Genomic DNA, 23,301 nt, shown 5'->3' on the forward strand with positions numbered 1-23,301 from the left:
TAAATATGGATAGACGCTACCCACGCTAACGAAAGCTCTTTGGGGTGCTCAGTAATTTTTAAAAGTGTGAAGGGGTCCTGAGACTGAAAGCTTGAGAGGCGTGTGTTCGGGCCAGGCTTCCTGAGCCTGGCGGTCACGATGAGCGGGAGCAGGAGCGCAGGGCTGCCTGGTTCTTTTCTCCTGCGCCTGCCGAGTCCACTTCAGACTTTCTTGGCCATATTCTTACGACTCTAAGATGTCCTAGGCAACTCATGGTTAAAAAAAAAAAAAAAAGTGTTTTATTTGGGTACATTCATAAAAACCCACTGATGAGAGAGGAAGAGAAACATCCCCGACCGGTTTTTGTAAATCAAGTTGTATTGGAACCCACCATGCCTGGCGGTAGGCCTGTCGCCTGTGCAGAGCGTCCCTGGCGCACGAGGCCGATGGCGTGAGGTGAGGGGGCCTGTGTCAGGCCCTCAGAGGATTCTGTCCTGGGCGCAGGCCACCTCCAACGAGTGTGGGGCGGCCCCTGAGTCGATGTTCTTGCCGAGGCATCCGCGAGGGCCTCACCCCGGGGGGTGGTGCCAGCCTACGGGGCAGGGCAGGGGTCTGTGGCCTTCGGCAGATCTTCAGGCAAGTCCGTGACCCTCGGAAGCATGGAAACCATAGCGCCGTGGACTGTCGTGAAGAGAGAATGAGAGAAAAAAGTGTATTTTGTTAGACTGGCTTAATACAGTGATTTTTAATTCTTTCAATCACCGAAAGCTCTTTTCATTACTTATTCTCGGCAGGTCACCCCAGCTTCCTTCAGTGTCATCAGCCTAATCACAGCTTCTGATCAACAGTGTGAAATAATCAAGTAACCAGGGAGTTAATATAATCCTCAGCCAACAGCAAAGGTTGCGGGTTTGATCCCTGGCCTTGCTCAGTGGGTTAAGGATCCGGCGTTGCCATGAGCTGTGGTGTAGGTCGCAGACACGGCTCGGATCCCGCGTTGCTGTGGCTCTGGCGTAGGCCCGTGGCGACGGCTGAGAATCTCCATATGCTGCAGGAGCAGCCCTAGAAAAGGCAAAAAGACAAAAAACAAGCAAAAAAGAGACAGACAGGAGGGGCTGGCAGGAGTGGAGTCAGAGACGAGCGTGGCCCCGGCCCCTCATCTAGCAGGGCCTTGGGTGTAGTTCTGGAGCAAAAGGGAGTCCGGAGTCAGAGACCCTGGCTTGACCTGACAGTGAAAATCCCTTGCAGTTATTTTCCTCACGTGGGATGGTCAGCAGCCACTCCCTTGGGCCATTTTTCTTTCTTTCTTTGCTACTTTTTATTAGTCATCTCAGGTAAAGTGTTGCCCGCAGTGAGGTGCATGGCCCTTAGCTGTTGGGTTCTGTGCAGGACACGGGCAGCTTCCCCCACTCGGGGCCAAGCAGAGGCCCGGAAGCCAGGCCGCCCGCGTGGGTCCCGTGCAGTGTGAGCTTGGGGCCCAGAGCTGAGGCAGGAGGTGGGAAGGGGTGACTGGAGGGTGAGTCAGAGCGATTCTCATGCCACCCAGGCTTCGCCATCACACTGGGTTCTTTCACTTTGGTGTTGGACTCAGAATTCCCTCTGAAGCGTGGCGGGGAGGATGCAGGAGAGAAAGATGATGGGCGGTGCGGATGTTTTTAAGCCTCGAGTCTTTCCTTGTGCCTGGGGAAGGATTGTTTGGGGACGTTTTACCCTTTAAGTGGTTGTCGTGGGGCTTTGCTTTCGTGCCTCCCATAGATCACCTGGCATTAAGTCCTCAGGCTGGCCGGCGGCTCCTGGGCATTGCCTGGCATTCTGGGCTGCGAGCCCATCCCTGAGCTGTCAGTGGGTTGCAGGGCTCCAGGTTGCCACCAAGGGTGGGCCTTAGAAGCTTGGCGCTTGGAGGAGGGACTTGGGGTGGAGCACTGGCTTCCCCCCCTGCAAGCTGGGTGCCCTTGGTCACCTCCTAAACTTCTTTGGGCCCAAGTCCTCCGTCCTTCAGGCGGTGGTCACAGCGCCCCTGCCCTCAGAGGCTCCTGGGAGGCGTTCATGAGACGGTGCGTGAGGGGGGCCTGGCGCACCGTTACTGCTCAGGAGATGGGACGCCCAGCTCTGCGGTTTTTATCGTTGTCACAGTTCCAGGACCATCCAGGGAAGACCGGGGCCCGGGGAAGGGGCTCTTTGACGGCCCGCTTGGTTACTCTTTGATGCAAGCGGGAAGGGGAAGATGTGCGGAAGGCGTGACGCTGCCTCCCGGCGGGCGCCTGTGCTCCTCGGCTCCTGCGGCGGAGCTGACTGGTCAGAAGCAGGGCCCTGGGCCGGCGCTTCCTGCCTGGGGGGCACTTGCTCAGGTCTCGTGGGAAGAAGCACTTGCCAAAGCCCGGAGTCCTGGCCACGGGCCTGAGAGTGAGGGGAGGAAGGGGACGCCACACCGAGGCAGCCTGTAGCCGCGCCCGAAGCAGCTGGGCCTGCCCCCAACCCCTGCCCTCCCGTCCCGGGGAGGCTGCTCCGAGCCTCACAGCCGGGCTCGGTTCCAGGGTCAGGCCGCCGGGGCGTCCGTCCTTCAGGAGCGCTCTCGGGGTGATTCCGGTGCTCAGCCAGGTTAGGAAGCATTTGCCGTGAAGAAATTCTCCTCTGAAGGAGACCAGGGCCCCCCAGAGAGGCAGCGGCAGGCAGGCCAGGCGCAGGCACCCGGAGTTGGCAGTGGTGCAGGGACCGGAGTTCAGGTCTCCTGGCTCCCGTCCGAAGTACGTCTGCTCTCCCCATGCTCATTCTTTTACCATATTTGCTGTTCCCCGTGGCGGGGTGAGAAACAGCCAGCCCAGCCTGGGTGAGCCTTCACTCCCGTGGGAGCCCAGCGCAGCCGAGGTCCAGCGAGCACAGGCTGTCAGCGTGCGTAACTCTGGGGAAGGCTTCTTTGGAAGAAAAGCAAAAGGGAGGCTTGAGATCCCGGGCTTCGCCCTGCTGCTCACTGCCCGTTGCCTCGTGCTGGCGAGGTCGCAGCCTGGGGGTGGGTCCTCCTCTGCTGTCAGGCCACCCAGCGTGTGCGCGTGTGGCCGCCCTGCTTCCAGGAGATCCCGGGGCCACCACTGCGTCCTGTTTTACTTACTAGAGCCTGGGTTCCTGCCAGACGTGGCAGCCCCAGCACCTCTTCTGGCATTGGACTGAGAAGGCAGACAGGCGGCCCTTGAGCAGGGCAGGGTTAGGGGCCTGGCCCTCTGCACAGTCAAACATCCAAGTGTAACTTAGAGTCGACCCTCCATCATCACGGTTCCTCTGTATCTGTGGTTCCACAGCTGTGCGTTCAGCAAACCGCGGCCCCCACAGTATCGTAATGTTGACTCCTGAGAAAAAAGTGCACGTTTGAGTGGCCCAGAGCAGTTCAAACCCATGTTGTTCAGGGATCGGCTGGAATCCTAATGGAATCCTAGTACTGTCACATCAGACATTGATCCAGTGCTTGCTGTGTGCTGTTGGTGTTCCAGGTAGTTTCATCAATCCCCCCAACAACCCTAGTGGTAGGTGGTGTTATTCTTGTTTACGGATGAAGGAGCTGAGGCTCAGAGAGGTTAAGTGAGTTATCTGAGGTCACACAGCCAGTAAGCAGCGCAGTTGGAATTTTAACCCAAGCTGTTCAGATGTGCAGGGCCTGTGCTGTTACCCACTCCTGTTTCTTATAACAGTAAGCGAGCTTGCTTCCTGCCTTTGCTGCCTTGGCTGTAACTTGAACACCATGTGGGACCCAGGAGCCTGATCCCAGGAGCTGAGCTTTTGCAATAAATGTCTTACTTTTGCCTGGAATTGCTGTCTGTCCTGACTAGGGGCTTCAGAGCAGAGTCAGTACTGGTTGTTCCCAAGATGCGTTTCCCCATCCTGGCTCGTGCCCTGGGATGGCATGGCATCACTGCTTTGCTGGCGTGTCCTCACGGCGCCTGGATGTGGCGGACAGGCTCGTTTTTAGAGCGCTTCCTGGCCTGCCTCACTCCGAGTGTCTGACCCAGATTCCAGGGGCTGTGAGGGGCAGGACCTTAACCCCTCCACTCTCTCTCAGCCAGCTCTCCCTCTGCCCCCTGATTCCCTTCCCTGTGGCTGGGAGGGGACCCCTCAGGCTTCACCTGAAGAGTTCTCTCCGATGTCCTCAACGCCATCTCCCCTGCCAGCCACCAGGGCGGGGCCCGCCTGCTCCCTGCCCGCTCTGTATGGACAGATGCCTCGCCGCTTCTCAGAGGAACCTCCACAAATTCAAGGGTCATGACCTCAGTTGGGCCCTTATTCTTGGTTCTCCCACCCCTTCTCCAGAAGACGTGCTGAAGTGTAGATTTGATCAAGGTCCTGCCCGGCCTCGGCCTGAGGAGGAGGCTGCTGGTGGTCGTCTCCGTCTGACCGGGTTTCTCGCCCCACCCTCGGTCTGGCCGAGGCCCAGGTGTGACGCCGGCCTCTCCGAACCTTGGTCCCTGCCCTTCCCATGCTCTGCTGGGCCTCTGTGTGGATGCCGCCTCCTTGGGGACCCTGTCCTCCCCCACCCCTTGCCCGGCCACGTCTCTCTGTTGGTCTCATGGCTCTGTTGAAGCGAAGGCAGAATTGGTTTGCCAGGGGATATTTCAGCAAGCAAAATTCAGAAGAGACTTTTAACGTGTTTTTATTGTTTAAATGATCTGATTGTTGGTGCTGTTCTTTCTCAGTTATTGACAAAGGAGAGGATGGCGCATCCAAATTCAAGAGTGGTTTGCTCGTTTGGAAGGGCCCCGGCTCTCTGAGGCCACCTGGGCTTGTGGGCAGAGTGGAGCAGGACCTGGCCATCTCATTGACCGCTGCCAGTGGGAGCAGGGACGTGCACACGAAAAGGAACACGAAAGGAACACTGGTTTAAACAAATGTGCGAGTCATCCAACACGTCTCAGTTTTGAGATCTTGTCCTCCTGTCCCCCAGACCGCCCGGCACTGTGCGCCAAGCATTGTGGGTGGATAGCCAGTGACCCAGGGCCCCTCATGCCCAGGGGGACGGCAGTTGCCCCAGGGCAGAGGCCATGGTCTCTGCTGCATCCTGGAGCCTGGCCTGGGGTCAGAGGAGATGAAAACGGACTGAGAACTAGAGTTTATTGAAAAATAAAAAAATAATTTTTTAAAAACTAGCAAGACCACCCACCTGAGGGGTTGCTAGATAAGAAAGCCTCGGCTGATCTGCCTCCATGGTTTAGCTTCTTTGCAGGTGGCGTGAGTGCATGGGGTCATCGCAGCTCCAGCCGTGGGTGTTAGAGCCTCTCAATTTTGGAAATTAGATTTTCTCAGATTGTCTGAACCTTCCCTCATTGCCCCACATGGAACCTTGGAGGAGGTTCCTGCAGATACCGTTAGTTGATAATCATCTTGAAGATTAATTTAGGATTCCAGGAGTTTCTTTTTGGAATCCTAGGCTCGACTGCCCCCCACTAATCATGAGCCAGAGGAAGGAGACAGAGGAAAGTCGATCCTTCACCACCCACAGTCCGTTCTTAAAGGGAACCAGTAATTAAGTGCTATTAAGCAAAATTAATTTGCCTCCTGCGGGAAGGTTTATGATGAATGAAAGGATTGCTGATGGGGAGGGAGCCAGGCTGCCCTCTGTGGTCATCAATATTTCATGGCCTTTGGCAGTGGCAGGAAGTTAGCTATCCCGGCTCCCTGACCTTGAGCAAGCTTGAAGGTGAGACAAAGCCAGGGATGTCTGTTTTAAGGGCTTTGTTGCAAGACACCTAGTGAAAATCTGAGTGGAATTTGCAGGACACATTGGTGGGTTAATTGACTTTACACCCTCAGTGAGCTGAGGCTCCCGCAGCTGGGGCTCAGGACCCACCCGAAACTGTCTCAGTGTGGGAGCGGCTCTGTCAGCCACAGGGGCTGAGCTGCAGTCTTTAATGACAGCTTTGGGGTGGAGGAGGCCCGATTTGTAGTGTCTGTAGTTTCTGTGGTGTTACTGTACCCCCAGTATGGCTGGTTAATGCTTCTGACCCCACTGGTTGGCTGATACAGTGCAGCCCCAGGACCCCCCAGCCGGCTGCTCCCTCAGCTCCTGGTGATCGGGAGACCCCGCAGAGCTGCATTTCCAGAAACACGGGTGTGCCCTCAGGCAGAACTCATCCGTGCTGGACCCGACCCGGCCGGCCGGCCTCTTAGTCAAGAGGGTGCCTGAAAGGGATGGGCTTTAAAAATGAGAAGAGACGTTAACGAGCGTCTCCTTCTGTCCTTTTCTTCTCCCTAGCTGCTATCAACTTAGCAAAGCTGAAGCTTTTCAGACATTACTACGTCTTGGTGAGTACATGGTTCCTGAGTCTGTAAATACGGTTGGCTGAAGTAATAGAGCAGGTGAACTTCCAAAGAATTGGTCAGAGCCCAGGAAGGGTGCTCCCTGGAGCTTCGCGGGCTTCGTTTGGTAAAACCAAGCGGTGGCTCTGGTCTTGCGAAATTAAACATGTGAGGGGTTCCCATCGTGGCTCGGTGGTTAATGAATCCAACTAGTACCCATGAGGATGTGGGTTTGATCCCTGGCCTCGCTCAGTGGGTTAAGGATCTGGTGTTGCTGTGAGCTGCGGTGTAGGCTGCAGACTCGGCTTGGATCCAGCATTGCTGTGGCCGTGGCATAGGCTGGCAGCTGCAGCTCCGATTTGCCCCTTAGCCTGGGAACCTCCATATGCTGAGGCTGCAGCCCTAAAAAGACAAAAGACCAAAAAAAAAAAAAAAAAAAACTAAACGTCCGAGTTACTTCTTTTAAAATTTTAGTTTTAAGCTTGGCTTTAAATACGCAGTAAAGCAGTGTTCCCATCGTGGCACAGCAGAAACAAATCCAACTAGGACCCCTGAGGTTGCAGGTTCGATCCCTGGCTTCTTTCAGTGGGTTAAGGATCCAGCGCTGCCTTGAGCTGTGGTGTAGGTCACAGATGTGGCTGGGATCCTGAGTTGCTGTGGCTGTGGCTGTGGTGTAGGCCAGCAGCTGTAGCTCCAATTGGATCCCTAGCCTGGGAACTTCCATGTGCCGCGGGTGCGGCCCTAAAGAAGAAAAAAAAAAAACTCAGGAAAGCAACACACAGTTGTTTGTTTTGTCTGTTTAGGACTGCACCCGAGACATATGGAAGTTCCCAGGCTAGGGGTCGAATTGAAGCTGTAGCCGCCAGTTTACACCACAGCCATAGCAATGTGAGATCTGAGCTGCATTTGCACCTACACCACAGCTCATGGCAGTGCTGGATCCTTAATCCACTGAGCAAGGCCATGGATTGAACCCTTGTCCTCATGGATACTAGTCAGATTCGTTTCCTCTGAGCTACGATGGGAACTTCCCGCAGTTGATATTTCTAAAATGCAAGATTATAGAAACGTAGCAAAAGCCTTTTTTGACCCTGACCTTCTGCCCTTTACCCTTTCCTTCCTCTTCCCCTAAGTATTATGGTTAACAGTTCAATAGTTATTTCTTTTTCTTGTTTTGGGGTGCACTCATGGCATGCGGAAGCTCCCCAGCCGGGGATCGAGCCTGTGCTCAGCTCAACGGCAGCCCAAGCCACTGCAGTGACAGCACTTGATCCTTAACCGGTTGTGCCACAGGAGGACTCCACCTAGCTGTTCTTTGACTTGCTTTTTTTACAAAAATGTGATCACATCTGAAAACAGGACCGCAAGTTCCTGCCGTGGGTGAAAGGATCCTGCATTGCTGCAGCTCGATTCAGTCCCTGGCCGGGAACGTCCATGTGCCGTGGGTGTGGCCATAACATTTTTTAAAATAAGTAAATAAAAATAGGACTGGAATGGACATGCAAAGTCCATGTAAGCTTAGCACCAAAGGCAGGACTTGCTCCAAATTATTAGGTTCAGAATTTCTTGGGATATATAAAGTATGGATCTTTCAGAATTTGCTTCTTGACTCCTACACGAAAGTGTCTGAGTTGTCGTCTTACGTCTGTGCTTTTGGCATTGACTGTCACTGCATAGCCCTTTCCCTGCAAGCCCGTCTGCCCCGGGCCAGGGTCCCAGCGAGCAGTCCACTCTCTCGAGGTCAGCGTGCTGGCGCCTCGTCACATTGTCCCTACTGGAGTGCTTAGTGTTGCTGGCACTGCCTCTGCGCGTGGATGGCGAGCGGTGACAGCATCTGCTGCAGAGACTGAAGTCACTCTTTCTCCCGCGTGGCTCTGTTTCGGTGTTCCTGCTGGAAAACATTTCTTAGAGCCTGGGAATAAAAAAAAAATTGCCCTCGGGGGTATGAAATCAAGGGCTTATGTATGAGGGCAAGGCGAGCAAGGGGTCCCTCGGGAGTTGGGAGCCATCACTGCCAAGGGTTTTGGGTCCGTCCCTGCCCCCCTCCACCCCCCACCCCCACCCCGAGACCTGACTGTCATCAGTCAGTGTCTTGGTCACCCAGAGAAAGGGAGAAAATCCTCTCGCGGGTCACTAGCAGGGCAGCTCCCTCTTTCCTGCGTTTATTAATTAGCGCTGTTAGCGTCAAGTAATTGTCTTCAGGTAATGCTTTTCTCTCTTTTGTCGTTACTTTGTGAGAGCAGATTGTCGAACATGGTACTGTGATCTCTCTGCTGATTTTCTCTCATTTCCTTGCCCTTCCTATAGATCGTGTGTTACATATACTTCACCAGGATCATTGCCTTTCTCCTCAAACTTGCTGTCCCGTTCCAGTGGAAGTGGCTCTACCAGGTATGCTGCTCCCGGGGGCCCGAGCCAGACAATTCCTGTCTGAGGACGAGGTCCTGGAGATTGTTGAGGTTGTTACAGATTTATCCGGCAGTGGCCACTAAGACCTTTTGTCTCTTCTGGTCTACAGTTCAGATTATCTGTTTGTCCAGAAAAGCTGCTGGATTACATGAGAAATCTGGAAGTAATTGCGTTATTGATTTTAGTTTTCAGTGTTAAAAGTCTTTGAAGAGAAAAGCCTCAGGCAGCGTAAGATTTCGCCTGGATAATTAAAAGCTAAAGGAAGTGCAGCCTCACCCTTCGGTTCTAGGGCTCAGCATAGCTTGGAGTCCAGACCGCCCCGCTTCTTTGCCGGGCATTCTTATTTCAGTAAGAAAGTCTCTGCAACCTGCTGACTGTAGTTAAACTACCGGGGCAGCCATCCGATGATCTGGGGATTTTTTGCTAGACGTGCTCACTTGCTGCGTTGGACACCGTAGGAAGATGTGAGCCTGTATCTAATGAGCTCTTAAAAGACAGCAGTGCAGATCCCGGCACAGCAGGGAATTGCAGACATCATCCCTGGGCCGGATGCCCCTGGCCTAAGGCTTCGGCAGATCTTCTCAGGAAAATGCTCCCCGTCAGTCAGCTCTGGCGTTTGAGTGACTGATCAGCAAGCGGTGGGTTAGGCGGGGTGGCGCTGGGGTCAGGTCAGGTTGTTTGGTTCCACTGCCTGGTAGAGAATAATGTTCTAGGAGTTCCCATCCTGGCGCAGCAGAAACGAATCCGACTAGGAACCATGAGGTTGTGGGTTCGATCCCTGGCCTCGCTCAGTGGGTTAAGGATCCGGCGTTGCCGTGAGCTGAGGTGTAGGTCACAGATGAGGCTCGGATCTGGTGCTGCTATGGCTCTGGCGTAGGCTGGAGGCAACAGCTCTGATTAGACCCCTAGCCTGGGAACCTCTATATGCTGAGGGTGTGGCCCTGAAAAGACAAAAAAAAAAAAAAAAAGATGATAATGTTCTAATCCCTTTATTTGGGGGGGGGGGGGGGTGTTTAAAACTTGCAGCTCCTGGATGAAATGGCCACGCTGGTGTTCTTTGTTCTAACGGGCTATAAGTTCCGTCCTGCTTCAGACAACCCCTACCTGCAGCTGTCTCAGGAAGAAGATGACTTGGAAATGGAGTCTGTGTAAGAAACCTCCTTTCTGCCCTCACCCCTTTATTACCACAAAGCCGCCTGGTGTGAATTGGAGCAGCTGCTCCCTGAATTTCGCTGCTCCAGAGGTGGTACCTCTATTTTTAGAAGGGCATGGACACTGAAGCCCCAGGCTCTTGTGTTCAGTTTGAGGGACAGTATCTGCCAGGCATCACTCAGTCTTTTCAGGGAAAAGTCGAACTTGCCATCCCATTAGGCATCATTGGAGCTTGCTTCCAATAACTCAGTGGCAGGAACGTGGGGGTATACTTGGCTTATTCAGAACTTCTGCGGATCAGAGTTCCCTGGTGGTGCAGTGGCTTAAGGCATTTTTACTGCAGTGGCTCGGGTTGCTGCCGTGGCACCGATTCAGCCCCCAGCCTGGGAGCTTTGCATGCTGCAGGTACGGCCAAAAAAACCCCAACCTCCTGGGGATGGGCGACCCCACTTCCTGTCGGGTCTGCTCTTGGGAGCTTCTCTCTGAAAATGCAATCGCTCGAGTCATCTGTAAGTCTGCTCATTATCCTCACATGTCCTTTGCCATCTGATAACTGAGTGGCTTTTCACAGCTGGCACAGTGACAAGACCTGTATCTGAGCAGTAAAGTGAGTCACAGGGTCGGTGACTCTAGGGTCCTGTGTTCTGGGAAAGGGCAGTCATTTTCTGGAGAAGTGACTAGTGATGGAGAATATTTGCTTGTTCACGGATGACCTGTGATGGGCCGGGGCAGTCAGTTTTGTTTGATGATCAGCTTCAAGGCTGAGTTTTTCTCCCTTCCTGTCGGGCTCTTTCAGGTGTGTTGCCTCCAGCCCCGGTGGCCTTTCCCCAGTTCCGAGGCTGAGCCTCCGGCTGTGGCGGGCTCCTCTGGGCCGGCCGGCCGGCAGGTTGGGACCGTGGAATGTGCTCAGCTCCTCTGTGGAAGCAGTAAATGGAGCAGAGCCCACTGGTGGTCCCCAAACAACAGCCCCCTGTATAGAGGAAGAAGCCCCCTTTTATAGGAGCGGAGGTGGGGGGCAGGAGAACTGTCAGATGTCAGTAGCAGAGTCGGAGCAAGTGACTGTTGGCTGAGGAGGCACAAATACCAGTTCGTCTGGAGTTGAGTGGACATTTGTTTTTTACGGTGCCTTGTTCAGGGCCACATTCTTCAGTGTGCGTTGTTTCCTTTTTATTGTTTCCAGAAAAAAAAAAAAAGGTCTTTTAAAATGAATTTGCAACAACAACAACAAAAAAGACAAAAAGACAAAAAAAAAAAAAAAAAAAAAGGAGTTCCCGTCATGGCGCAGTGGTTAACGAATCCGACTAGGAACCATGAGATTGTGGGTTCGGTCCTGCCCTTGCTCAGTGGTTAACGATCCAGCGTTGCCGTGAGCTGTGGTGTAGGTTGCAGACGCGGCTCGGATCCCGTGTTGCTGTGGCTCTGGCGTAGGCGGTGGCTACAGCTCCGATTCAACCCTAGCCTGGAACCTCCATATGCCACGGGAGCGGCCCAAGAAATAGCAACAACAACAACAACAAAAAAGACAAAAAAGACAAAAAGACAAAAAATAAATAAATAAATAAAATGAATTTGAATATGAATAGTTTTTAAATTTTTTGTTTGTTTTTTTGTTTTTTGTATTTTAGGGCAGCCCCCCTGGCGTATGGTGGTTCCCAGGCTAGGGGTCCAATTGGAGCTACAGCTGCCGACCTTACACCACAGCCACAGCAACGCCGGATCCTTAACCCACTGAGCGAGGCCAGGGATTGAATCTGCAACCTCATGGTTCCTAGTCAGATTCATTTCTGCTGTGCCATGACAGGAACTCCTAGTTTTTTAAAATTAAGGCTTATTTCGAAAAGCTCTGAGTTTAATCAAAGGTATGCTGGTACCTTCCAGAGTAACGTAATATTCAGAGACCCTTGTCCTGATCAGATAGCTTAGAATTTCTGGAGTATTCACATCCAAAGATTCCTTATTAGTGAATGCCTTTCACTTAGATCTAACCAAAAACTGCAACGTCGTTCTTTGTACATTTTTGTTGTATAGTTATAATTAACAAGCTTAGTGGCAAACAAAATGCTGAAGCTATTTTTTTTTTAAAGAGTCCGTTTGGTGAGCAGCAGCATCAGGAAGTAACCTGAGACGTGGTGCGTTTTCCCTCTCCCCTGCCTGGGGGCCCTTAGCGAACCTTCAGTTTCCATAAACGATTCCATAAACATTTAAGGCAGGCTTGCTCTGGCGTCACATTGGGAAGCTGAATGACTGGGTCCTAGCAGCTTCCGCTGGACTGAATTCTGCTCAGTTGATGTTCCCCCACCCCCAGCAAGGGAGGAGTCCCTATAGGGCCTCACTCGAAGCACAGGGAGGTTCCCCGGCTGGGCATCGAATCGGAGCTACAGCTGCCGGCCTGCACCACAGCTCACATAAGTGCAAGATCCTTAGCCCCCGGAGTGAGGCCAAGGATCGAACCCACAACCTCAGGGATACTAGTCAGATTCATTTCCACTGAGCCATGGTGGGAACTCCCACTGGCAACATTTTTAAAAATTCCGTTTCGGTTTTCATTTCTCTCGGACAGTATGAAGGGGTAACGGTAACTGTTTCCACCAGAGGGCCTGTGTATATGAAAATCAGGAGAGGGACACGGGAAGGAGAAGACGGGCCCCAGGCCAGTGGAGCTGGGAAAGGTGGGCCCACGTCGAGCCAGGGTGACCCTTTGGTTGCCTTGGTGTCCACTCCTGCTACAAGGGGACGCGCGCTCTGTCTGCTCCGCCCTCCGTGGCTGGCTTCGTGTGCGCCCTTCTGCAGTAGTCAGGTCAGCCTCTCTTTGGTGGCAAGGGCCACGTAGGGAGCAGCTGGAGAGACAGTCTGCACAAAGGAAGGTGTGCGTGGGGCGCGGGGGTGGGGTGTCCCTTGAGCACCAGCCCAGCGGAGCCCCCGAAGAGGAAGTGGAGGAGCCCACCGAGGCCGGGTACCTTTAAGTCAGCAAGCACATCGCTCTGGGGTTTCTCTTTCACTGGGAACTCGGCCGTTGGGGGTGTTCTGTGAATGAATGAGATGGGACAGAGCAGGGCAGGCCTGAGATGGAGGCCGCAGCTGCCAGCCTGCCAGCTCTACCCACCTGCAGGTGAGGGGCAAGGCCTGCCAGGTTCTGGGGCCACCGCCTCAGGCTGTCCTCTCCTTCTTCCGCGAGGGGGAGCTGTTCCTGGACGGCCCTTCCTAAGTCGCCCAGAGACAGCCCAAGCCAGGCGCCAGCAGAGCTCTGGCCCGTGCTTCCCCGGGGGTCGGGAGCTCTTTGTCAGCCACGCGGAGGGTGTTTCCTGAAGGAGGGGGCGAGGTCTGACCCCCACGTGGGACAGGAAGCATCTCTGCATCGTTCTGGGATTATTTGTAGCATCTTGCGAACTGCGAGCGGGAAGAGATGCTTGCAGTGGGTTCCAGGGCCCAGGAGGTGTCTCTCCAGGGTTCCTGTTCCAGAACGCCAGCCTTGGGGTTGCCGTTAGCCTCTTAGGACCTCCTGCCTTCCTTCCAGTGCGTTGGCCAGTAATGTAGAGACGGGGGATTAGAGACCAACAGACCCGTCTCTCACCCACGCGTCTCCACATTCCAAGGCCAGAGACGGTTTTCGTTTAGGCTGAGTTTGGTTCCGGAAGCAGATCCGTCTGTGGGCCGGCTGGCCCGGCCCCAGCCGCGGGCAGTCTTGTGTGGCAGAAGGAGCCGGCCCTGAGGCCCTCTGCCCGTCTAGCCCACGTTCGTAGGCCCTGCTGGTCACACACGGGCTCTGCAAGGAAAAGAAGGGTCACCACTTCGCCGTGGAAGGAAAGCGGGGGGCAGCCGGGTCCTGCTCTCTCTCTCCTCTGGGGCCACCTCCCCCCACCCCGCTCAGCTCTGGTCTGCTTGCCTCTCCATGTCACGCTCTCCTGGCCCCACGGGGAGCTCCTCTGTTGGCTTAGCCCTTCGCATGGTTGCCCCTTGCCTCTGATCGCCCTGGAGCCGCTGACCCTTGGGGCCAGTGCCCCCTTGAAGTCAGGAATGGCCCCCTCGGCCATTTCCCTGAGCAGGGCAGCTTCTGCTGGAAACCTGGTGGCCAGAGGGGCTGGCCTGCCCCCTTGTGGGGTCTGCTCATGCCCGATGTGAGCTCCATCAGTGCTGTGGATACAGGTGTGGGCACCAACCAATGCCCAAGCCCCCAGGCTCCTGTGGGAACAGTGTGACAGCGTAGACAGTGCTGCGACAGAGGTGCTCGTCTGGAGCCACAGGAGGGCATCTCCGCTCAGGGTGGGCAGGCGGTGGGCAGGAGGGCAGGCCTCGCCCTCTCCCGTCTGGTGGTGCGCGGCCCTGCATCCTCGGGATTCGAGTGTAGACGGAAAATCACTGTTGCCTGTTGCTTGACCTGAACTTTGCGCAGAGCCGGCCGGGCTGCATGGAGGGACTCTCAGCAGGTTGTCTGTGGTGCACAGTGGTGGTCGGAGGGCGGCTCTTCAGCTGTTTGTCCCCCGTCCGAGTTTGTACCGAGACTAGGACACGCAGGGCGATGTGCCTGCAGCTGTCAAGTGGACGAAGCCCCACCTCCTGCCGGGATGAGGCTGTCTTTCCGTGTCCTCTGACCCCCTCGGTCTCCTCTCTCACCGCTGGGCTGAGGGTCACCCGCCGCCAGGCGTACCTGCGGCCCTTGGCCAGGTGGCCGCCTGGCATCCCTCTGACTTGCCAGAGCTTCTGCTGGGGAGCCAGGGCGCAGCGGCCTACCCGGCATCGCCGCTGTTGGGTGTCTTGATCGGCCTCTGGCACCGCCGCAGCTCTGCTCCAGGCCTCACCCTGACCCCTGCTCTCGCCAGCTCTGCCTGTGCCTCCCCTCTGTGCCGGCGCCCCTCACTCCCCGGCCCGGGACACCCACTCTGCCTCTTCTCACTTGGGTGCTCACTCGCTCCCAAGGCTCCCTCCACCCTCCGCTCACTGACCACTCCCCAATTTCAGCTCCAGCCCCGGCCTGTCCTGAGCTTCAGGTCCTCTGTCCACCTGCCTGCCGGCATCCTGGGCTCGCCTCTCCCCTCATGCCCTGTGGGCCTTGACGGCGCCCCCTCCACCCCATCCCCGTCAGAAGTGCCTCCCTCTTCCTCGGCTCATGGGGGACAAGTGACCACTTCTTGGAGGCCTAGTGTCATGGCTTGATGTGGGGTCTCAGTTCTCAGACCAGGGATCGAACCTGGGCTGCAGCAGTGAAGGCACCGAGTCCTAACTGCTCGGCCTCCAGGAAACTCCCAATCTCTGCTTTTTTTCTCTTAACCCCCCAGGGTTCCTGCGGGAGCCAGGCCTGAAGCCCAGCATAGGCATCCCATCGGCACCCTGGTGGCACGGCAGCAGGAGGCTCTCCGCTCTCCTGCCTCCTGCCCTCGCCAGCCGCTGCTTAGCACTCCCTGACCACACCAGGGAGCTTTCTGTGTTTCTGCCGTGCCTTTTCCTGTTAAGAGTTCTTGTTGTTTTTTCATTTTTGGCCGCACCAACGGCCTATGGAATTTCCCAGGTCAGGAATTGAGCCGCAGCTGCAGCAAAGCCAGGTCCTTAACCCATGTACCGCAGCAGGAGCTCCTAGATTTCTTTTGAGAAAAGCTCTCCTGCCCTCTCCCACCCTTCCAATCTTGCCGCTGCTCCTCGTCTTTCAAAACAGGCTTCACAGCACCCCCAGGCCCTCCAGCCCGTGGGCCTTCTCACCCCGAGGCATCAGCACACCTGCACCCGGCACTCCTGTCTGTGCGAAGTGGCTTCGCGTGTAGCTCTGGAAGACTGTCCCTTCTGGGCAGAGCACCAGTTCCGGCTCTTCCCGGCTGTCTGTCTGCCCCACCCCGGGCCTGTCCTGACAGTGTGAGCGTTGTCTTCGCAGTCACCCACCGCCTGGCACGGAGCACTTTCTCAGGGACAGAAACGGAGCAGAGGCTGTTCCCGAGCCCGGTGCTCCGGCCGCCTCAGGCCGTGGTGCCTGTGCGCCGCCCTCAGCAGCAGCACGTGTTGGACTCTGTCCAGTTCAACACGGTGCCGTAGCACAGAACCTCTGGCTGTTACCAGGAGTGTTTCTGGAAAATTCTAGGTTGTCTTTCTTTACCAAAAGGAAAGAAAACAGCTTTGGAGGAGTCTAGAGGGTGCTCTCCTGGAGCTGGAAAGGCTTATGGTTCTCTTGGTCCTACAGCCACACCACGTCCCATGACCCCTTCTAGAGAAGGTCAGCCCCTTCAGAAGCGGCCCCGGGAGCTCGTTTCTGCCTGGGGCGCGTGGAGCTCTTCCCAGCGAGGTCAGTCAGGCCTGAGAGGCGCCCCAAGGGACAGGAAGCCACGCCGCCGGGTCCTCTCAGCTGCCGTGTCCCCTTCGTTTGGGGGCTGCATTTCTGCTCACTAACAGCCTCTGCCAGAGTCCCTCGGTTCCCACAGGGGCCATGTCCCAGCAGCACACCTTGTCCTGACTTCACCACAAGCACAGATAACCCATAAGTCCAGAGGACTCTTGTTTGAGAAGAGCCCCAGCTCTGGGGAGGACTGGATGGCTTTGAGGCTTGGTCACAGCAGCAGCAGGGTGACAGGAAGGACAGGAGGGAACATTTTCTTTCCTTACCAACCTCCTGTTGGGTCCAGCTGGGCAAATTCTAGATGTGTCACGAATAGGGGCCCTGGGTAGGTTACAGGGTTTGGAAGCTGGTGGGGGGATAGGTAGGGTCCTTGGAGCGGGCCTGTGGGTTGATGGATTGAATTCGCTTTACTGACCAGGGAGTTCCCTTTGGTCCACGATGGGAGGACGTGGGCGCCTCTTTGTTCCTGGAGGACTGAGGGAGCTGCTGGGCCAAGGTCTTTGTTTTTAACAGACTACTTTTAGAGCAGTGTTAGGCGCTCACCATCGGACAGAATTGAGCCGAGGACGCAAAGGTTTCCCCTGTCCCCTTGCCCATAGGCCTAGGTTCCTGCACGGTCAGCGTCCTGTCCGCAGTGCTGTGTTTCTTACCGTTGATGGACCTGTGCTGACTCATGCTTCTCACCCGGAGTCCGAAGTTTACGCTGGGGCTCACTCTGGGCGTCGTACGCCCTCTGGGTTTGGACAGATGTGTGTCTGCTGTTAATAGAATCAGAGCTGCCTCACTGCCCTGAAAATCCCCGGTGCTCTGCCTGCCGGGATCTCTGCTTGGCGTTTCCTGCTGCAGAGCCTCTCGGTTGCCTCCTGGATACAGAGCTCCTTAGAATCTGTCTGGCTCACATCTTGTGAGGCAAGAGGCTCTCCTGCTAAGCACCCCTTTCCCAGGAGACGTCATGTTGGGATTCTCTCTCTGGAAGGGGCCGCCACGCTCAGCTGCTCATGCTCTTGGGGGCCAGTGTTCTTCCTTTTTTTTTTTTTTTTTTTTGGCTTCTGAGGGCTGCACCCACGGCATATGAAAGTTCCCAGGTTAGGGCTCGAATCAGAGGTGCACCTGCTGGCCACAGCAACACCAGATCTGAGCCACGTCTATGACCTACACCACAGCTCACAGCAGTGAGTGAGGCCAGGGATCGAACCTGCATCCTCATGGATGCTAGTCAGACTCGTTACTGCTGAGCCACGACAGGAACTCCCTGTTCTTCCATTTTTGATCCACGTGTTCCGTGAAGGGCTCAGTGGCACCTCCTTGGCGCCGGGAGTCAGGGCCCTGCCCCGGAGAGCGCACTGTGGAGGCAGAGCTGCAGGTCACTGGCAGCCGTCAGCCTGGCCCCACCCTGCGGAGACCAGGGAGGCTGGGTTTGCAGAAAGTAGTCGCTTCTCTGCCTTTAATGGTCAAAGAATCTTTGGGCCCAGAAGGTTCCTCTGAACCCGTGGTTCTGGCCCAGGACCCAGAAGTGGTCCATTGTGGCTGGTTGTTAAAATGTCTACCGCCGGTTAGCTTTTTTTCAGAGTGTTAGTGACGGTGCAGATGGGCAGTGGGCTCATAATCGTGAGTGATGCATAAAAGCAGCCGAGCTGCGGAGGCCACGGCAGAGAGAGAAAGGTTGGCCGTGACGACAGCCTGTATTGACGCTGCCCCGTGGAGGGCCTCCCTTTTCCCTCGTGACAGTCTGGGAGCTGGGGATTACGTGCTGTCCTGCCGCCCAGGGGTGTCATGTGGCTTGGGCACAGCAACACAGCCAGCCAAGGGCGGGTCGGGATTTGAACCTGGGTCGGCCTGAATCCAGAGCCAGTGCCCGTTCCCCTCCTAGCCGCGATGCTGAGCCAAGGACGGCCTTTACTTTAAGACTGATGTTTTCCTGTGTTTGCCCTCATCCAGAGTGACGACGCCAGGGGTGATGGAGAACGTGAAAAAAGTCAAGAAGGTGACCAACGGCTCGCTGGAGCCCCCGGGCGACTGGGAAGGCACCGCCTGACGGAGCCGCTCCCGGGCGGGCAGGCGGGCGCCGTCGAAGGAGACTCTTCATTTATTCACAGCCCCGTTGGTCAACGAGAGCGGCCGGCACGTCCCGGCGGTGACACCACCAAGCACGTGGCTGAGAGCAAAGGGCCACGGAAACCTAACTTTTCACTCTCTTTCATGGACGCTGGATCTGTGGCCGGCTTAGGCCGCTGGGATTCTCCTGCAGGTGGGAGCGGGGCTGCAGACGAGGGGAAAGGCAAGACTTTGTTTTTAACTCACATCTCTGGTTTTTTAACTGGGACTCTTCAGGCAGACACAGGCGTAGCCCAGCCTGTGGCGGTGATCAAGTCCGAGCGGGGACACGGACTCCCGGAGAAGGGGGAGGGGAGCGGCCTAGAAACAGGAGACGAGGTCAGTTTGGGAACCAGAGTCAGAACCTGCCTGGGTGGGTGGGCCTGGCCCTGCCTGTCGCCCCAGACCTTTCTCCCGGATTCTGACAGCGCCCGGGAAAACGGCGGTCGCCCAGGGCTGCAGGGTCACTGGCCGGGTCCGGGCCCTCCCTGGTGGTGGGAAGCTGTCCTCTTGATTGAAGCGGATCCCGAGCTGCCTAAGCGGGGCAGGAGTGTGCTCTTAAGCGCGAAAAGCCTCCCTCCCCGCAACCTTCCCCTCAACATCTGGCGCCCCGACTGCCCGGCGCGGGGCACGGGGCAACGGGAGGACTTTTCCTTAAGGAGCAGCTGGGGGCAGAAAGGGCAGGGAGATCGCTGCTGGGAAAGAGCTTTTGCTCTCAGCCAGGGAGGGCGTCTGAGCAGGCGGGAGGCAGACCCGGCCCTGGATGCCAGGAGCACGAACGTGCAGGAGATGAGTGTGGTTGCGCCGTTTTGCTCTCAGGGCTCAGGGATGCAGAATCTCCTCGAGGCGCCTTCCAGACTTTCAGAGCCTGGAGATGAGCAGGGCGAGCTCCCGAGGGGAAGGGCCGAGAAGCGGGACGCTCAGTCACTTGACTGACGGGACGAGCTCAGCAGGTGTGTTGTGACCGAGGGCGTGGCAGGGCTTGCCAGTCGTTTCTTCCCGAGGCTTTGGCTGCCCTGCCTGGGCCTGAGACCGGCGATGGAGACCCAGCTCCATCAGGCAGGCTTCCCAGCGCAGGGGGGTGCCGGCAGGTGTCAGAAGCCCACATCGCCCCTGCTGGTCCGGCCTTCTGGGAGCTGCACAGCGACCGTGTCTGGTGGTGGGTTTCCTGCCTCTGGCGTGAAAGGGTCAATCAGCAGCCACGAGGTTTAGGGGCGGTGCTCAGTATCCCTGGTTTGGGAGCCCATAGAGTCTCCGAAAACAGTTGTTCTCCCTCTCCTGTGCCACTGTCCCTTCCTAAGTGACCAGTGAGGAAGCAGACTTTCTTTTCCTGCACTTTGATGAGCCCTCTGTCCCCTGCCCAGCGCGACCTTCACTGAGGCCAGTCCTGCCGAGCGTGGAGGAAGAGCAGGCGGCTGCACAGGCTCCGCGGGGCTCGTAGCGAGGGTGCGCGTGTCTTCTCATCTTCCCAGGCAGGGAAGTCCGCCCTCAGTATTCGTCGGAGGGACCCTTTTCTGTGAAGGTGGAGCTTGTGGCAGGGAGGGTGGTGGGCGTGTTGTTCAGACCTGGTTTTCCGGTGCTTCGGCTCCACCCCAGTGCTTCAGCATCGCGTCTCCTGCTGCGGCCAGACCACCTCCGTGTCCCCACAGAGGAACGAGCTTGCTTTTTGTCTTGCAGGCAGATGCTCTGGATGGGGCCGTAGACTTCTTGGCAAGAATCAAGGGTTTGAGGAAACCTCCCCCCAGAGAGGGTCTCCAGGGAGGCGTCCTCATGCACATGTTGGAAACAGGGGCTGGAGGGACGAGGTTGAGGAGGTGCGCCTGGGGGCCGATACCGGCCCCTGCTGCTCCTTCCTCCTCTGGCAGGTGCTCGGCTCCTCTGCCAGCCGGCCGTTCAGATCCCGTGTGGCACCTCCAGCTGCCTCTTCGTACTCAGGGTGGCTGAGCTGCCGCGGTTTGACTGTCCTGTCCCTTCTGGAACAGGAAGGTACAGACGAGACTAGCAGTGGTCTAGAAGTGACAGCAGGCCACACGCAGCCTTCCCAACAGGCAGGTCATCTGCCTGGATCCGGTTTTGCAGCTGCAGGTTTGAAGTCAGGCCCCAGCCCAAGATTGGGAAGACAGATGGTAGTTCAGGTTTTACCAAAGTGTGTGTGAGCTGTCCTCCTGTTCTGTGAAAATGTGTTCTTTCTTTATCGAGTAGCAGCTGGACCAGCAGTCAGCTCTGCTCTTAAGTAAAGATGACTGGTTGGGGTCCCAAGCCCTGCAGTTTCACCAGCGGACAGCCTGCTTCTCGCAGCCTGGTTTTCACAGTCCACGTGGGCTCCTGTGACCCAGCGGTGGAATGGATAAGCCCCTGCGGGATTTCAGGGCTTGGGGCGCATCACAGGGTGACCCCTGGTCTTTATAGCTTTGCCTTGTCTCCCACTCCGTTTCCGCCCACGTGAAACACCCACGCTTCCTCTGAGAAAGGGGCCCTCGACTGGAAGTGCCGAGGCCGTGAACTTTTAGGAAGTAATGGATCCTTTAATAAAGTGTGTGTATCTTGCTAGCAAAATATTTCTTGGACAACGAGAACAATCATTGATGTCTTAATCTGGCTCTTCCCAGCAGCCAAAGACTCCATGAGCCGATTTCTGGCCCCTCAGTGCTGTAAAGTTTGAGGAGCAGTGCATTTTAATGCTGCGGAATGTGGCCAGCGGCGCAGCGGCTCCTGCTCTTGGGAGGAGAAGCTTGCTCTAGTGTGAGAGAGGGTTTTAAGGCGGTAGCTTGAGTCCGTTCCAGTTTCTTTCAGGGAACCCCTTTAGAGTCAATTTCCAGTTCTTTGTTGCCTTGGATGTGTACAGCCAGCCAGGGTGGCACCCAGTCTCTTCCTAAGTCCCTCCACGTGGTTGTCACAGAGAGGTGGCCGCTTCCGCGTTGTGATCTGCCAGGATCTCTGCTCTCTCCTTCCACAGCCTGTGTCTGTCCCCCTCTTGTCTCCCCCCTCGTCCCTCTGCCCTTCAGCCCACGCCCATGGACGCCCCGTGGGCTCAGGCGGAAGGCTTTGGTGCATCGCAGCGTTTTCCCCAGCAGCTGTGTGAAGGGTGTGTTTTCCAAGCTAAGGGGAATTGTATCCCAAGAGCGCGTATTATTGCTTTGGACCGTGTGATGTCCTGCTCCCGCACTGAGTATGTGTCTTGTTTCACTCCTTCAGAGTCTAGTCCTTCCTGACCGTGAACGGGTCAGAGATGCCAGTTTTCATCGTGAGGGGCCCTGGCCCTCGCCCCGTCCTGGAGCGTTTCCTTCCAGGAAGGCTCTTAGGACCCGAGCTGTCCGATGACGGCCTTGGCCCTGCTCCGTGCACTCCACAGGACACCCCTGGTTTTGTGCTTCCGGCAGCCGAGCGGCTGAATTTCACAGGGAGTGGCTCCTAGCCCCCCACTCCCATTCCCGCACTCCAGGCCTCGCCCCGGCTTCCCTGAGGCCCGGGCCCCTGTGCCTGCTGCTATTCGTTCTCTTCAGATTTCAGTAAGTTCATTAACCACTGACGAAGTTGGACTTGACCCCTCTTGGTGTATCGGAAAGCACAGCACACGTTCTAGAAGATCCACCTTTCACTCCAGTTTTGGCAGGAGGTCTTGAAAGTTGAGGCTGACGCTCGTGGCCACCACCACCGGGACGTCATCCTTGACCGGCACGCTGAACGCGGTCCTCCCCGTCGCCTGGCGGTGCCTCTACCCGCTCCACGTGGCTTATGCTTGAAAGGGGTTTTCCACGGCTCAGGGCTAGTTCGGGACATGCGTGTCCCCTGAGGGGCTGTGTGATGGAGGAGCCTGGGGGAGGGGACAGAGGAGAGCGGACTGCGAGGATCTGATCCAGTGGCCTCAAGTCTGCGGAAGGAGTTCTGGATCGGGTCAAGGCCGCGGTGAAGCTGAAACGCCGGCTCACTCCCTGGCCAGCAGGCTCACTTTGAGGCAGGCTTTGAGGTCTTGTGTGGGCAGCCAAAGCAGTCAGGGGCCAGACGGTCGGCCTTCTTAGCACATAAGCCTCAAGCCAGTGGATCCCAAAGTCCTGGCCACGCAAGGGGGTTTCTTGACGCCTTGAGCAGCTTTTGCGGATCATAAATTGGATTTGCCCAGTCACGTGACCGCAGAAGCCCAGACAGAGCTCATCCAGAGATAAGTTTCACTCGGGGGAGAAAACGTCTGTAAATATCATTTGCTTTCCAGGTTAGAGTGGGATGCAGAAGGGGTTTTCAGTATTTTTTTAACACTGAGGTCACTGAAGAGCATTCGTGTACACATAGTGGTGGGGGGGGGCCCTCCGGTCGCGGGGGTGCACGGGATGGGTTCTCTTGCTCTGACGCAAACGTGTAAGATAAAGATTGGAAGACGGAAATGTGTGTTTGTGATCTGAGCGAGTCGCTGGCTCTGGGCTGCTGTCTCTTCTCCACCTCCCTCGAATAATTTTTTTCTTTGTGACTTTTTTGTTCACTAAATTAGTTAACTGCCTCCCACTGGCTCCCACTGACAATAGTGACACCTACTAGAGAAGTTCCCTGTGTCTTAGCAGATCGGTGGCAGCTGCTATCGAAACTCACACGTGACTTCAGCTCCAGAGGCTTTGTTTGGGAACAGACTGAACATTGCTTGGGATTTACGGGTGTCCCTCCCCCCCCCGGGGGGGTGGGGGGCAGGGGGCACCTGTGTCAGCACCTGGGCACTGCTGCCTCCTGAGGCAGATGACGGAGCCTCGACTCTGGGACAGGCTCGGGTGCACCCCTGGGAGGCTGGTTATCAGAGAGCCCAGCTGGTTGCCCCCCTTCAGAATCAGAGGAGGCCAGGGACCTGCCAAACCTGGAGCCAGAGAAGGTTGTCCCCGCCTCCACGTCCCCCTGCCCCTTGGTGTCGGAGCTGCGGCCAGCACCCAGGTCACCTGACCGACCTTGTGGGGTGCTCAGGATGAGTCAGGGGCCCGGCCTCGAGCTCTGCTGGATGCTGCTGGGTGTTCCTGGGAATGTTAGAATGGCCCTTGGCTCGCCGTATCGCAGAAGCTCAGAAGAAAGAGGCCTCGGAGTCCGTGTCATTTCCC

At 56.4% G+C, this 23,301-nt stretch overlaps 1 protein-coding gene across 2 annotated transcripts in view; it reads left to right on the plus strand.

The window, feature by feature from the left end:
* The window catches only part of GPR107 (G protein-coupled receptor 107), a 65,425-nt gene extending 42,817 nt beyond the window's left edge, over positions 1-22,608 (plus strand). The window contains exons 16-19 of one of the 2 annotated variants that reach the window (XM_021070170.1): positions 6,215-6,264; positions 8,566-8,649; positions 9,694-9,815; positions 18,074-22,328. In XM_021070170.1, the coding sequence (XP_020925829.1) occupies positions 6,215-6,264; positions 8,566-8,649; positions 9,694-9,815; positions 18,074-18,170 (353 nt within the window). In that variant the 3' untranslated portion in view covers positions 18,171-22,328. Of the gene's footprint in view, positions 1-6,214; positions 6,265-8,565; positions 8,650-9,693; positions 9,816-18,073 lie in introns of both variants that reach the window. The other variant, XM_021070180.1, reaches the window with a different exon arrangement.

This window comes from Sus scrofa, chromosome 1, assembly GCF_000003025.6.
Source record: "Sus scrofa isolate TJ Tabasco breed Duroc chromosome 1, Sscrofa11.1, whole genome shotgun sequence".
NCBI lineage: Eukaryota > Metazoa > Chordata > Mammalia > Artiodactyla > Suidae > Sus > Sus scrofa.